The sequence below is a fragment of the Struthio camelus genome, chromosome 3 (assembly GCF_040807025.1).
Source record: "Struthio camelus isolate bStrCam1 chromosome 3, bStrCam1.hap1, whole genome shotgun sequence".
Taxonomy (NCBI): Eukaryota; Metazoa; Chordata; class Aves; order Struthioniformes; family Struthionidae; genus Struthio; species Struthio camelus.
The window spans coordinates 72,797,190-72,814,198 of record NC_090944.1 but is presented as its reverse complement, the minus strand read 5'-3'; the positions used below and the strand labels follow the sequence as shown (position 1 = coordinate 72,814,198).

General features: G+C 40.6%; 1 protein-coding gene across 1 annotated transcript in view; it reads left to right on the top strand.

The window, feature by feature from the left end:
- The first annotated feature begins 847 nt into the window (after positions 1-847).
- SGK1 (serum/glucocorticoid regulated kinase 1) overlaps positions 848-17,009 on the top strand; it is an 80,768-nt gene continuing 64,606 nt past the window's right edge. The window contains exon 1 of the mRNA XM_068938376.1: positions 848-931. Coding sequence (XP_068794477.1) covers positions 863-931 — 69 coding nt within the window. The 5' untranslated portion in view covers positions 848-862. The remainder of the gene's footprint in view (positions 932-17,009) is intronic.

Genomic DNA, 17,009 nt, shown 5'->3' with positions numbered 1-17,009 from the left:
TTCACAATGAAGCTCCAGTGCTTCTCTGTCTACAACATGCCCTGTCACATAACCCATCCATTGGTCATCGGATGGGTTTTTTTTCCCAAGTACCACATTCTAAATCACTGTGATGAGAACAACTTAAGAAAAAAACATTTTTTAACTGACCTGGGTCTCTTTTTTTTTTACACAAAAACTGTCCAAATATAAAATGTGAGCTATCCTGTCACTCTCCCAAGGGAAACATATTGCCTTTCAGCGCTTCTCTCCCTGAGCCTTCCTCCTATCCTTTGTACGCTTATTTGTGTTCTGCTGCTCTTCCTGTGCATCTCTCTCTCTATCTCTCTCTCTTTCTCTCTCTCTCCTTCTCTCTCTCTCTCTCTCTCTGCTGTTGCTGAACTGCAGCTCCCACCAGCATTTGCACAATCAAAACCAGCTCTCATCTCAAACAGCGGTGAATCACCTCACCTGAAGAAGAACAGCAAACTGAGCTCATTAGCCTGACTGCATATAAAGCATGAGGTACCGGTAGCACCCACCGTACGCAAGGATCTGCCTTTATGTGAGACTCGCTTAGCCTGAGATCTGCTGCCTGTGATTTGAAAGCTGTCACAAGGTTTTTTTAGGAGTGTGTGCATTTAGGGGATGTTTTTTAAGAAGCTAATAGCCTGCTGCAACTGAAAGCTGGAAAAGGCTGCCGCTCGCTGCTGCTGCTGCAGTAGCTGGTGCAGAATGAATGTGTAAAGGATAGCTGCCTGAGCCGAGCCGGTGAGCCTCCCGTCCTACTCTGTCTTCATTAACTGGAGGGATACAGAGGAAAACAGATGCATTAAGCAAGTGCCACACTGGATCTATCACTGTGTACTCTTCACTGTGGAAAATGGTCAACAAAGACATGAATGGATTTCCAGTCAAGAAGTGCTCAGCCTTTCAGTTTTTTAAAAAAAGGGTAAGGTTTTCCTTTAATTCTTTCTTTCCATTTTCTTTTTTTTTTTGTTTGCTTGTTAACGTGCCACAGTAGAGTAAGTCACTGAAGAAGGAGAGTGTTTTAACAACAATCTTCTCCGATAATGAGCCCCCTGAGCTGGCAGTTCTGGCGAACACCAAGGGCACCGGCATCTCAGAAGAGAAGGGGACCTGGGGAGGGGGACGGGGCAGAGGCACCAAACGGCATTACGTAAGCACTCTTTGCTGTGGAACGTGTATCTCAATCACAGCTGACCACAGGGCTTGACGCAATACGACCAGCTATTCAGATTGGGATAATACACTCCAAATCAGAGTGCGGGTTTGTTGCAGCTTGCCTCCCTCTCTCACTCCCTCCTCCACATCCACCTAGGGGTATGACTTCCTCCACACCTTTTCATTCACTTGCCAGAAGCGCAGCGCTACCCACCTCCATTCATCATCTCACAGAGAAAAAAAAAAAAAACCACACAGAACAAAGAGGCATTTGTGAGATCAGCAAAATATTTCACAGCTTGTAATTTGCCTGTAATCACAATTAACGCAGGAGAAAAGAGTGAGAGTAAGGTCCACCTGGATTTGGTTCTGTTTTATGTTCTTTAATTTAGACAGATGTGTCAGGGTTTGGAAAAAATTTGCTGTATGTTGTATTTGACTGCTGATTTCCAGAAGGAAGCATACATGAAACACTCTGCCTCAACACCTTAGCTGAGTCTGCTCTCTGACCGTTTTACAGTGACGATGCTGAACACACTCCATTTAACTTAATCAACAAAGTCATTTCCATGTGACAGCAGGACAGGTATTCTGAATACACCTGGGTATTCCTGGATACCAGAACAGAGAAGCAGAGCATCCTAAAGAGATTGGTAGCAGGGACTCCCCTATGGAAAGGATTTCCTGAATGATTAAAATGACAGCCCTCTCTTTAAACAGACAGGAGTAAGAGCAGATAAGCTGCTCCATTCACTCATTCATTCATTTATCCCATTCATTCTCTCTCTGTGTTACGCCAAGAATATGGTCACTCCATTTAACCCTTCAGGCAAAGAAAGTGAAGCTGACACCAAATGCAGATTTATAAGCCAGGGTCAACCCCTTCTGGCCAACAAAATGCCAAATTTAAGGGCAGACCTGGTAAAACACAAGCAGGGTCAATCAGAGGAAAAAAAATGTGGTCTTTGCTGACATTTGTTGTTGTTTCAGGGGTGGCTGGTGGAAGCTTCAGGTAGAGGTGGAAGCCCAGACACTACTCACACTCAGACTGTAAATACTGTCCTTGACCCAGGCAGCTTCTAATTTAAGTATATTACTTTTGGTACCTGTAATTTTGATACATAGCTCACCAGAAAGCTTTATCTGATTTTCAAAACTACTCAGAGGTTTAAAGACAAATTTGTTCTTAAAGAGGAAACAAAATGACTTGCAATTCCTGCATGAAGTTGTTTATTGGCAGTAGTTTTCTATCTCATTTAGTGCTAAGACAAGTTATCACAGGAAGGCTCCACATCACTTTGTTCTAGAAAATTGGGAAAGTTGTTTTTGTCAAAGCTACGCTGATGATCAGTGATTTTCTCTTTGGAAAAGGCTGTCAAATGTAATTATATTTGAATAAACTAGCATATCAGGACAGTCCTGTGCAGTGGTTCAGGAGACATAGTCATTTTTTAGTTTCTGGGGATTTTTCTGTTATCAGATATTGCATTTTTGCTATGGTGACGAAGATAAATGAAATCAGTGAAATCAATTTAGAGACACAAAGGTAGGAAATTCCCTCCGTATGCATTTTTGTCAATAGATAAATGTGTTCATTGACATTTCAGTTACCCTCATTATCTTCTTCCTAGAAAATCCTCTGTATCCAAATGTTAACCATATTGTTCCTACATCAGTGCTTGCGAAGTGTACAAGCAAGAAAAGCTACACATTCCAGATGTGCTACTAGCTTCCAGTAATGTATCTTGCATTTACTGGACTGGTGACATGCTGCATTTAACTGCTTTAAGAATCGGACAGGATTGTTAAATATAATCCGTTTGGTTCCCTGTCAACGCTCTGGACACTCTATCTGAACAACCACCAAAATCTTGCATCTAGAGAAGCACAGCTACGAGGTTTCTTGATTCAAATCTAGTGTGTGATATTGTTATTTATTTGACTATTTGCCTCACAACAACACCAGGGCACCATAACGAACACCAGCAACCAGCTGGACACATCCTGTATCAATAGTGAGAGGCAGATCTTGCACTGAGGAGCTTAATAGGTATGATTTCGGGGATGAGATATTGTTATCCTAATTTTCCTGACAGGTTACTGAAACCCAGAGAAGCAGATTCATTGTGTGTGTACAGAATAGGCTTCCCCCAAACCACTCACCATGTCTAGGATGAAGCAGGGGATGGAAACCCAGTCTCTCAACTTAAAATTCCCTGTGTTTGTCTCCTAAAAAGGCTCACATTTCTAGCACAAATGATTTCTAGTTTGATTCTAAAAATCCACATCAATCTGGATTAGAACACCCCAGTTTTCAGGGAATGTTATTTTTCCACTAGATTAGATTTGTTTGGAAGAAAGAACCAGCTTAATCTTCATTGTTTTTGTTTTCCATAGAGCCTTATGTTTTCCTTAAATTGCAATCATCTTTGTTGCTCTGGCCAAGAGTGCAGAAAGGACTGGCAGAGCTCTGTGGATTTAGGCTAGGCTGAAAGTGCATTCAAACATTGACTTGAATCTCAGAACCAGATTTTTTTTAAAGCCTGGTTTATTCTCTGATGACAAAGCACTGACTCTCTGGGATGCTGCCTGCTTTGTCAGATGATTCAGAGTATGGGCTAATCACGTCCGGAGGTCCGAGGTTAGGAAGGAAAGGCTGAAATTAAAAGGCAACACATCTGATTGATAGAAATAAAAGGAAAAATAGAAGCTATTGCTATGGAGATAACCTCTAGAAATCAGTGCTGAAGGTGTTGGAACAAGCAGGTAGGGACCCTATCCACTCAAAACCTACTCAGTGTGGAAGAAAAACAAATGGTTTACAATGCCTATCCTTTTTCAAAAAGCATAACAATGACTCACAACTAGGATCAGGATCATATTTTAATAATGAAATTTTTTTTAATAATGATGGCAGAGAAATCTAGAAGGTGAAGGAGAAAGAGGAGAAGATGGACGTTTATAGGAACAAGAAGAGAATCTGAAGTTACTTGAACAAAGCTAATTTATACAAGCTGTTGTTTGTGCAATCTTGGGTCATGGCATAAAATGATCATCTGGAAAAGCTAGGAGATTAGAAGACTTTATCATCTCATGGCACATAGCTGCCTTGACTAGAAGTGTTCTCGCTTTGCTCTGTCATCCCTTGCCCTGTTCACAGATGTTAGGTGCCAGTACAAATAGTACACTAGTTTGGTTTAGAGAAAAACAGCTGTGAAATTTCTCTTTTCATATACTAGCAGCACGTTGGCTTTTCCACGGCTCAGTGAACAGGTTTTGTTAATCAACACGAATCATGTCCCTCTGACACGAGGAGGTCACTGTTCTCACTCTTCAGAGCCACACAGTATTTCCAAGTGAACTGGACTTCATAAGATCTTCAAACACACTAAAACTGCAAAGATGCTTCTGCCAGGCAGCCAGCAGGCCTCCCAGGGCAGGGGAACCTTTCATTGGCACCTGCCGCCATCCCTGCCAGCTCACTTTGGGAAGTGGTTTGTAGTATTTGCACAGTTTTCTTCTGCCTTATAATGAGTTTTGGATAACATCTTGCAATATATAACCCCCCTCATCTTGAAATAACATACCATGTTGTATAACATGAAAATCAAAATGGTTAAAACTAGAGGAATGATAAATTAACTGTCTGTGCTACTTAAAAACTGGCTGATGATATGATAACCTCAGTGAACCTGGAAATTCATTATCCTCTTAGGTCTGGACCAAGAGCAAATGCAAATTTGTTCAGAATATGAAGAAGATAAATGACTGATAAATGGGCAAGGAAAGGAGCTATTTTTTCCAAAAAAGAAAAAAAAAAAAGAAGCAGAAAAAAAACGCCAGGGCATGCCTTTTAGAGGAAGTTTATTGTATGGATTCAGAATTTGCTAATCTGAAACCTGATAAGGGAAAGAATATGCATAATCCTTTTTCACTGAGAAAATTTACATTAATTAGCAATTTAGGTCAGGCTAAAATGAGCATGCAAAGGATGAAGACAAAACCCCTATCTTTGTTTCTATGCAGTTTTTCCAAATATGTAGTTTATAGAAACCGTACCCTTCTCCTTTGAAGGCAGGTATTTCAGGGCACTGTGCACCAGCAGCTTTCTCCATACAAGCTGAAAAGGCTAAACCATCATCATACATGAAGATGACAGCTCAGCCTTCATTAGAACTCAAGAGAGAGAGAAGCTGAGGGAAGCAGAACTCCCTTCATAACATTTTAGGATTGCAGTAATTTAGCAATACAGAAAGCCCCTGAAATCAGTATTTCCAGTTGACTTCATACAGATTATGTTCTTTCTAGCAGGTTGTGCTGATCACTTTTGCAGATCTAGAAGTTCATTCCACAACTGGAATTTTTTTTTTTTTAAGCTAACTGGGAGTTTACCTGGAAGAAAATAAATGAGAACTGAAGCTAACTGAACCTTAGGAAAATGCTAGCTTTATATGGGATGACTGCTGCTTTTCTTAGCTGCTTGAGCCTCTATCACAAAAGTACATAAGTTTTAAAGTTGATTTATGGAAACAGGGATTCTGACTGACTACAAGCTAGGCAGAGTTTTGCTGCCATACAGACTTCTTTGCCATCTCCCTTCTTCTGCATGGAGTGGTGCTGAGCAGCCACAGCTCTGCTTGGCATCAGTCGAAGCTATAAGCACTCAACTTCTGCCCAGACCAAACCGAGGCCATGGGGGTTGAATGTAACTAAGGAAAAGGTGGTCTGACAGCTCAGTCAGACCTCAGACATGCTAGGGACATGTGCTGAGCTTACCAATCATTTTCTTACCTCCTGCCTCTCAATCGCATTCCAAAAAAACCTTTTAATTGAACACAAGCAGTGAAATATGAGAGCTAATGAGAAACTGCATGAGTAAGGACTAAGTGCTGTTTTTACATAGAGAACTTTGCTTCCCTCTGTCTTCCAATTTAACCAAGATGTGTTTAAGGTTGGGATCATAGCTAATATTTTGCTTCTGAACTGGCATACAGAACAAGAGTCATGAGGCAAAACTGGTAAAGCTTGAACAAGAAAGACTGTTTGAGTGCCTTGTTTAAACCTCAAATGTGAGAGGATCTTTAAATCTTAAGTTTAAAAGCTTGGAAGGATGAATAAAAAAGGAAAAGAAACAAGAAAAGATGGGGGAAGAACTGCAAAATGAGAGCTAAGGAACAAAACAAAACAAAACAACCCCATAAAACAGGAGGGAGGAAAGACTTCTTATTCCTTTCTTCCTTCCTTACCCTCTTTCTTCCCTTTTGATAGAAATATGAGACTGGCAGCCACCTCCTAATATTTTAAGCCTAGTCTCTTGTTCTCATCACTAAACATGTCTCATAATCCCTTCCACAAATGTGGCAAGCTGCTGCTTGTAGCTGCCCAGGTCTTGTGGGAAATTTGCACCGCTTGAAAAGTTAGAAATCTTCCTCCCGTTTCTGGTCTAAATTTATACAGGAGCAGTCTATGCCCATTTGCTCTTGCACCAACATTAAGAAACAGCTTAAAAAGCTCTTCCCCTTCCCTCGTGTGTACAACCACTGATATATTTATAGAGAGCAGTCACTTATTCTCTCGGCTGTGTTTGGCTAGGCTAAATAAGCCAACTTCTTTCAGACTCTTTTAGGACAGGCTTCCCATTCCCTAGTCATCCTAGCAGACAAAGACAGCTCTCACATTTGCTGACCTGTAGATTTCTTTTGGGTTATCAAAGCATCCATATATTCCTCTTTCACTGCTATTTCTCACTGAGTCCTCTTCACACTTTTAAACCTCCATCCCATTCCAGTCCTTCCACTCTAGTCCCCCTTCTGCTGAGGATGACTCCTTTGTGTCACTGGCAAATTTTATAAGCACAAGCCTAGGCTTTGTATCAAACCCAGCTCTGAAGGAGTCCAGTAATAACCTTCCTCTTGTCAAGCCACTTTTAGCTAGTTCCTTTCTCTCATCATTTTTGTAATAGTACTCCTATTTTCCATTTTAACTAATTAATTCCCATGTGTTATCGCTGTCCTACTGAGTTACTGAAGCTCATATGGATTGGATTTTCTACATTTGCCTCATCAAAGGAAGACATCAGGCAAGCCTAGCATATTGGTAAATGCATGTTGCATGTTATCTCATTTTCTATTAAAGTCTTGGAGATTTGCTTTCACTTCAGATGTTGTAAGTTTTATTTCTGTACACATAGTCTCATAAGGCACTTTTCTTTTCCCCCCGTGACATACTTCACTCTCCTCCTGGAAAAAACAGAGCAAAGTATGGATTTTGAGATTTACTTTTTATCTTAGCTCAATCCTTTTGAGAAACAGACCTCTTTTTGCCTCCGTCTTTTTTTTTTTTTTTTCATTTTCAGAATCGGATTGGATTTTTCCAGACCCACTCAGAGCTACTACCACTTTTAGGTCTCATTATACACCAGTGCTAATGAAATAGCAACGGGGGGAAGGTTCCTTTCAGAGCCTGCTCTGGCTCATTCCTTTCAAGAGCAGATGAGATATTGCTTGAACCTGAATAAGTGCTTCAGTCTTGCTTCCTTGCGTGCCTTAGCAGTTGAGTATAGCTTCTGTTTGGGGAAGGGCCCGCCATGAGATCTCTAACTCTTCTGCCAATTGCATATTAACACTATTTTAAAGGCCACAGAGCCTAGAATTAAATCCTACCCCAAATGCAATGATGTCATTGCTATTATAACTCAGCTCAGCAGCCTCGGTATCGTTTAAGCTCAGCCATATGTCCAAACATCCAGATGATTGTCTGAAAAATGTTACGCATGATGTAAAAACTGCAAGCAAGGAGAGCAACCCAAGGGATCTGAACACCCTCAGCTGTGTAGGAAGAGGTGATGCACACAGAGATGCAGAGAGGGCATTAATTAAATTAAATATTGACAAATTAAATATTGACAGTAGGGAAACAATGAATTACTCCGAGAGCAATAAATTATAATGTTTATTGAAGACACTGCACCAACAGGTTTCCAAATCAGTTTACAAGCAATTAACCAAATTTCAAAGTACCCTGATAAGGTAGAAATATCACTCCCATTTCACAGGTGGGATACAGAAATTAGGTGATTCTAGGTCAGTAACAGAAGTCATTCCTGTTTCCTGTCCCTTACTGTAGCTTTCCCTCTTAAAAGAAAATAAAGTATTTCCTTTTCCTGAAATAGCAGCAGCAAGCGTCTGCTTTGGTGGAAGATTCAGGAGTTTTAAGCTGATAAATAACAGCAAGTACCAAAAAGAATTTTTTTGTCAAATGGTAAGAAGCAAGGCCCTGGCACTGGGAACCAATCTCGTTCATGTGGCAGTGGCAACAGAAGGAGTTAGATTCTGAGTTAAGCTGGAAAAGCTATTACTTCCAGCCCACTCAACTCATTAAGAAATTGCTGAAGAAAAGAAGCGTGACAAACAGAGATCCTGCCTGCCCTACAAGTTCCAGAGTGCCACGGGGCATGTTTGTGTTAGAAGTGTCTTCCAGCCCAGCCAAAGCCTGTTCCCTTACTGCGATGCATACACCAGGAAACGGCTGATGAAGTGACAGCCTGAGACTGGAGCCTGCTGAGCTCCCTAACCCTGTGCTTGCTTCACAGCCCTCGTGCCTTCCACAGGAAACCCCCTAATTTCTGTTCGACCAAGCTTCTGCCTAACATCAGAAGCACAAATGGCAAGTGGTGTCCAGGGGCAGGGGCTACCTCTTTCTGTTGTAGATACGGACAGACAGTAGTAAGAGATCTGTAACATGGCACAGAGGGTTGCTGCTTCTCCACTGAGGCTCAAAACCAGGCCATGTACCATCACCAAAGGTAACACATTTTAATTCCCAGCTGCAGTGAGTCAGGAGAGGTGCATGCAGGTCGATACTGCAGCTTCGCAGACAAGGGGCAATTTACTCAGATGCCAATAACCTATTTTCTTGTGCTTTTCTGGGCCATATATACTTCTACAAAGCACGCATTGGCAGTTGAGTCTTCCTAGGTAAAGAACAGAGGACTAACGTGATGACTGAAAGTATCTGCTAGTTAGGTAGTACACATTACGGAGGCACATTATGGAAATGCTCTGCTCTCGCCCCACCGCAGCAATGCGCTTCCAGCTTCAGCTATGCTGGTCTGCGACTGATCTGTTACTACACAGCCTGTACCAGCCAGGTTCGAATCTCAGTTGAGGCTTTGTGAACACAGATAATAGTGAAAATCATTGGCTATACTGTTGCTATCCATCAGAATGATTTTTTAGATGACTGACTGACTGAGAGTTCATTTTTGATGACTATAAGTGGAAAAGATATCTTTTATGTTACTTCCTGCTCTGTTTTTACTAGATATTTGCCAGATTCTCTTGCTTCATTCAGTTAGTACTATGTATGCTTTCTACCATGTCAGTTAAAGGTCTTCAGGACTGTAGCAGAAGAAAGTAAAAAAGGTTACTAAGCCAAATGCTTGACCTGAAGGTCAGCAATAACATTTGGAGATGTATTGCAAAAAGCTCTTCCAAAGATGCAGCACTAATTGCCTTGAAATCCTGCTTTCCATTCTAAGTAACTACCAATTAGTGAAAAAATGCATAGCTCTTTCAGTATCTTTTTTCTGTACTAAAAGATCCCTGCATATGTCCAATGAAAGAATGTTAAACTTTAGCGCACTTAATTGTAAGTAGGTTGGAACTTGATTAAAGATAATTTATTTCTGGTTTTAAAATAAATGTCATTTTGAAACACATTATCACTGTCGGACAAACTCTGATTCTCGCGAACCTGTGGGTCCATTTTTCCTAAAAAGTCACCTTAAAACAGAGCATGAGCAGTGCCCCTTATAAGAACAGATATAGCAAGCTGTGCTTTTTTGGTTGAAGTGCTGAACTAAACCTCTATGCTATGGGAACAAAATCAATGTGGGAATCCTCTACGTAAAGCCTTTCTGAATAACTGCTAGGCTAGGATGCAAAGAATAGCAATAAGAAAAGGCATCTAAAGAGCAGATAATGGAAAGTAATGTTGGAGGAGGACAGCCTGTGATACAAAAAAACCTATAATAAAGTTAACGTCTGTGCTGCTGCTGAAGATATGTAGCTGGGAGAAAGGCCAGTATTAAGAACTTACAACCTGCAGCTAATGATTACAAACTGTGATTCATTTGCTGTTTGAACTCTTGTAAAATTGTCTTCTATTGTTGCCCTGTAAGAATCCTTGAAATTGAAGGTTATGTAGATTATTTTCATAATAAAAGTTATTATAGTTACAATAATTCAGAGCACAGAGCTCAAAATGTCGTCTCTAACCCTCAAATAAAGTGATATCTCCGTGATCTACAAGGATATATGTATGTTCATTGAAAACAGGCCTGATCTCTTACTGGAGGAAGGTCACTGAAATCAACAGAAATGTATCCGACTCTCAGGATCTTTATCTTCTGAGCAGGTCCTCAGGTATATCACTCTTATACTATGGTCAAAATGAAACTCTGAACAGTTTTTCAAATTTTATTTTTAACTCATTCTCCTTAATGCTGTTGCATGTTACACTAACCTCGCTGGCTGTCCATGTAACCAGGATTTTGTCCCATTGTATGGCACCTGGGAAAGGAGTAATGCAGACGTATTTTCTCTGCCTAAAATATATAGATATAATTATTCTGGTCTGTACTGGCTTTAGTGAGTGAGCTCAGCAATGACACAGAAGTAATCATCCCAAAATGCCAACTATTTATGAGCAATCAAATGGAGCAGGGGAAGCAGTAGGCATTAGCTAATCCTTATGCCATAAGTACCTTCAGAGAACTGGTCAGGTATTTTAGCTCACGTTCAACTCCAGTGCACAAAACCAAAGCATTCTTTAGCGCAGTAGTGTGGTCTTTTCTTCTTATGACAATAAACTGGAGCTGTGATAAAAAGTCTTCGGTGCCCCCCAGTTCAGTTTGGATACTGGCTATGCGTCATCATTTCCTCTGCTTCATGGGCACCCTGTCCCTTTATATAGTGATAGCACTGACTTCAGCCTGATTTCTTGCTGGGCTACGAACTCAGTAGACAATGCTAATTAACAACCAAGCCTTTTATTTAGAACTACTGGTCAGGGCTGATTTTGACTTCTCAGAAAACACCTGAACACAAATGCTGTTCTATGCCGAGCAGCGCTGTGGATTTTCCTTCTAAAGATGTATCCTTCAGCCAGAGGTGTTTTCTGATCACCTGAATCACAGGCTCTGAGGCTGGAGTAACCGTGCTCCCTTGAGCATTGAATAAGGCCCAATGGGCATGTGGTTAGGTCAGCACTGTCTGTACTGCTTTAAAGGCTTTGTAGTTTCATGGAATTTCCAGAGAACTGAGCAGTGTCAATATTTTCATTGCCTTTCTAAAAACAGGACTTTTGATCCATCCATAGCTTACCTTTCCACAGTCACTTCTCTGTCAAGTTCATTGTTTCTATTCTGGTTCATCATTCCTGGTTCCGCCTTAATTAGACAGCCGGGGTCCTCAAGAAAAGGGATTTTGCAGAACTTATCTTTGTGTGATGGGGCAAAAACGAACTCTCCTGATGCCCTGGAAGCAGAGCAAGACCCAGATGTCTTACCTGCCCATGATCCCTGCAACCAAATTTTTGTCTTCATTGAAAGGATGCTAAGTGCAGCATCCCTGGACATCAATAGTCTAAGTGTGTACACAGAATATCAGGCACATGCTTCTCCGTCTTTCCTTTGCCAAGAGTTTTCTCCACTTCAGAACAATCACACAGTGGAAGCGGTATTTGTGCATGTATAATTTTTAAAAGAGGACAGATTCCATTTTAAATACTCATGCGTTGATCTAAAATTAAGTTCAAGTGTATAAAAAGACTGGGAAGAAGTCTGCTAGATTTGGTGTTAGACCCAGCTTTTGGATCTCATCAAGGCAAGTGAATAGCAACTTTAGTGCTGTTCTAATGAAGTTCCACAACTAGTTTTGGAGGAGTTTTTCTGCTTTTCCCAAAATGTTTCCAGAAAAAAAACATCCCACTGAATTTTACAAAGAGGTCCAAGATCTGCACCTATCCGTGCATGTATAAGCACTTTAACACACAATATGTATTCACATATACATGTATGTGTATGTATGTATACTCTGTCCTTTTGCCACTTCTCTTCCTGCCTCAGGTGACAGGGTGAGTTTTCTTGCCACGTCATACATGTGTGATATCTAAGCACGCTGGAGTGATTCTAGGAGGACATTTATGTCAAATCTTTATTTTTATTTGAACAAGCCCATATTTCCATGTCATGTGTTGTGGACGGACAAATTCTGTGCTATATCACTGCCTGATTGAATAAAAAAGGGATGCACGAGGCTTTGTTAAAAATTCTTTATTTTTCTTTCTGGTTGTTCTAGGTGTAATGCTTCATGTAGCATATCAGATAAAATCATCCCCTAGCTCAAGGCCACTGATATTGCCAAGCCCCTCTGGGAAGTGAACAGCCAACAAGCAACGCAGTCCTCAGGAGGAGTCTTGGAATATCAATTCATTAGCCTGGTCCTGACATTTCTCTCTTATCTCCAGCATTTCAGTTTGATAGTGTCTCCCCAGTGCATAATATTAGGAGTTACAATGCACTTGGAGCAGATGGGAGATCTGTGTTTTTGATAACGAGATTGTGAATTTGATTCATGCTGTCAGAAGCTTACATTAATGCTCATTCCTTCTTAAGCCCACAGTTTCCATGCATACATCCTCCACCAGACCTCTATGAGAGGAATAGATCTCATTTCAGTTCCAAAAGCTTTTTTATTTTTCAGGGCTTTGCTTCTTTTGTTCTACACTTATGAGTACAGTGCTGATGAAGCAAAGGTGACTTTTCTGGGATATATTACCTGGACTAAATAAATTCTTTTTCCTTCTGTTTAAGATAATTAAGAAATGCTGAAGGAAAAAAAGATCTGAGCTACTGTGAAATTGTTCATTCCATCTTCCAGTTATTCAGTATATACTAAGCCTGAAAGAGCTGTAATTAGATATGACAAAAGCCTTATGACGGTCTCTTTTTCTACAGTTCCAAGCACACTGGCAGTCCTCTATAAATAAATCTTTTTCTTTTCACCAAATTTCTTCTCTTCATCATACTTCTCCTCCCTTTTTCCCCTCCAAGGCCTTACCCCCCTGGACCTACCCACTTTAGCAACCTGGGCTCTGAATAGGGCTGTACAGATATAAAGGGAGCCATATGTCCTTTGAAAGTCCAGCCGCCCACTGCACTTGAGACTTTATGAAGTTCTTGGAGAGGCTTGTACAAGCCTCAGAAACCCTTCTAGACTTAAACTATCCTTGCGGATCTGTGCTTTAATATGGGATCTAGACAGACATACTGGGGTTTTTCCAGTTCAGGCATGCCACCTACAAATTATTCCCCTTGCCGTAGCAGGTTAATTCAAGGCACAGTACCTCGTGCCCAGGCTCCCTGGATAGCCATGGAGGGCAGTGAGTCACAGGGACTGGAAGGAGCTGTGTGCCTTGGACTTAGGTGCATATGTTACTTTGAAAGTGTTCCCTGAAGCGAAGGAGTCGCTTGCCAACTCTGCAGCATTAGGCTGCAGTCTGATTTCCTTTATTTCATGGTCTTTAGTCACATTACTAGAAAAACTATCCAGTCCATTAAAAACCTGGCTAACTTATCTGTCTCAGGCATTTCCTTCTTCTACTTCCTTTTATTTTCTATTTGCTTTTTTCTTTTAGCAAAGTGGTCCCTCTTTCTCTGTTTCATTTATTGCTTGACCCAGTAAATTGCATTGGTGAGATGATTTACATGCCAAATTGAAATCATATATATCCTCCTACCTGCAGAGTATTTTCAACAGTAGATATTTTTCTCTGATGTCATAGTTACTGTTTAACTGGATCAGCCTCGAACCCTCAAAAAATGTTGGCTTGCTAAGAGGAAAAATGTTCTAAGTTCCAATGGCTTTTACCCGAAATGACTTCAGAATTATTATTTTTTGCAAGAATTAGGGAAAAAAGAAAAAAAAAACCACACACATAACCAAGCTTGTGGAATAAGAGACTCAAAACAAGTCGCTTCAGTCACAGGCTTCCCAAAACTAACAACTTTCACATGTGGGAGACTCCAGCCCTCAAGCTGATGATTCAGTATTGGTGACTTATGCTTTAGCTTGTGTTTCTAAAACAAAGATCTTTATTGCAGTCATCTTGGAATAAAGTGAGGACCATAAGGAATAAAAGTGCTGGGCAGTATGTTTCTTGTGCATGTGAGCATGCCCCTGGAAAAATACTAAGCTAAGAAGGGGTATAATGTAAACAGCAGAAAGAAAGCCTCCCTTGTTTCCTTACTTTTTGAGTATGTCTGGTTTACATCTGTTACTACATTTTTCACTGAAGAACTTATATTTCTTTTATACATATGAATGACTGTTTACTACTGGCAGTTTGAAATGTGGCTTTACTCTGATTAACTCTATATTTTGCCCGCAGTTAGCCTTTTTTAAGACCCTATTTCTCAAGCTGTGGCAAAACATGAGCAAAAACAACATGCGGAAAAATTTATTGAAATGCCAGGCAGGTATGACAGGTGCGGGAGAAACTGCTTGGTTTCACAGATTGAAACAGCTGTAGTTTTACAGGTGATGAAATTGCAATGAGATGGGGTTTCACATTTGCTTGTTCATCTAGTGTCTGCTGTTTTGTTTTCAAAGTAGTGAGTCACTTCCCACTCTCCAAGGGAGACTCTAAGACATATTTCTCAAGTGGGTGGAGACATCTTGTCTCCATAGAGCGAGGGGAAGCTTGGTGGAAATTCAAACAAATTTCAGGGTAAATCTAAATATAACTAGGAAATAATAGTTTTTCTTCTCATGGGACTAAAAATAAATTATACTTACGGCTTTGAAAGCAGGAAATGCCATAAACATTAGGTCCACCTTGCAGATAGACTTAGCTAGATTTCATTACATATCTTAAAAGAATATCATGCACAAAAAGTTTTGAATCATTAACCAACAAATGTTAGCTTCCAGCTTCAACCAACTTCATAAGAGTTGGATCTATTAAGGAGTTTTACTTTCACTCTGTGTGATTGCTACAGGAAGACGTATGTTTTCTTTTCAGATTATTCAGGACTATATATTTTTCTATAGTGACAGAGTATGTATCAAAAGATGCTGCTCCAGTTCATTTTTATCAGCCCTTCTGGGAAAAATTAAGAAAGAAAAACAAATTAGTGAAAGATCGTAAAGGAATTGGTCACATCTGGCACTGGATGGGTTTGTCAAAACACCTGAACTATAAAATCCTCTTTTCCTAGACTACCACAGGTTAGATTAAATCTCCACAGAAGTTGGCAGTTTAAGATGGAACTTCTTTTGTAGTTCAAAATAAAATAACTTTTTAAATCCTGAATGTAGTGTATTAATGCTTCACAGACGGCTCAGTATGGCATCTCACCTGGGATAGCATTTGTACTAAAAATGGCTATCTTGGTTGCTTGAGATTTTCTATTTCTCCTCATTCACCAGTCTTAGTGACTCAACAGCAATGACAAGTTATCCGCTAGAACAAACTATGAACAGAAGCACTGGATATTTACCAGGAGGGCATGCCTTTGAGTAGACAAAACGAAATGCATTTCTCTTGCCTACGTTGTACGAGAGGTCTGCAAAGTGAGTGGATCACCCCAGAGCTCCTGAGCTCTCCTGTGCGGTCCCTTAATGAGGCTGTGCCACCTGCCCCCAGTGGGGCTGCGATGATGCCCAAGGGCTTGCCTATAACCTGCACTCCAGGTGTGCCAGCCTGGCTGCAAGGTCCCTGCTGCCAGGGTCAGCCCAGCCTCGTCTTGCAAAGAAGCTGACCTGTGAAAAACCACTCTCCTCTCCCACCTGGCAGCCACTCTGGGAACACTGCAGCTTTCTGAGGTGTAGGGTATGAGTCATAACTCTCAGCTCTGCAAATGTTTTCGCATGTCCATCTCTCAGGGCTAGAAAGCCTGGGCACCCTAAATTAGCTCATCTAATGGTCTTAGCTGACCTTAAAAATCTATATAGGCTTATGATGTTATACAATATTATATAACACATTGTGAGGTTCTCAGTCTACTATTTTATATGCTCAAATATCCTACTGAATCAAAAAGAGTCTGATGCAGTATCAGGCTCAAATTAGGAATAAGAAAGTTATTATCTTAAAGCCGCACGAAATGTGCCTCACTAATTTGAACAGGATGATGCTTTTGATTGAATAGCTAAGGACAGCTGTTGAACAGGGTTTGGCACTGTATCCAGTCATCCGTTACATTCTGTCTCTGCAGCCATTATTCCTCTATTGCAGTTATACTTTACAATGTTGTGATATTTCAGCCCAGACTACTGAAGGATGCAAAATAGTTACTGGGTAAAAAAAACTGGAAAAATACATTTTAGGGAGAAAACATAATAAGAAATCTTTGGTTGGTTGGTTGGTTTGTTTCAGTCAGCTAGCCTTGCAGGCCATGCCCTTCTGAACATTCATCCCCTGGCTCCTATCTCCAGTTCATATGCTCACAAAGCCCTGCAGATTGCTGCTAGACTTTGATAGATGGATATGGGATGTGGTATTTATCAGAGTAGGAGTTTAAAAAAATGTTGCCCAGGCTTAATGACAACTAGCTGTGCACACACAAAATAGAAAATAGAGAAGAGAGGAGAAGGTATGAGTGAGCAGCCTCAGACTATTTAGATAGGATTTGGGGTTGTATTGTTCACGTTGCTTTTATTTGATCTAGATGAAAAACATAACTTGGTAGCCTGGAAAGATTAGATTTGCACGTATACAATAAAACCCATTTTGTTTTGTTTTCCCTTTTGACATAATACATAGAGAGAGGGTGTTTATAC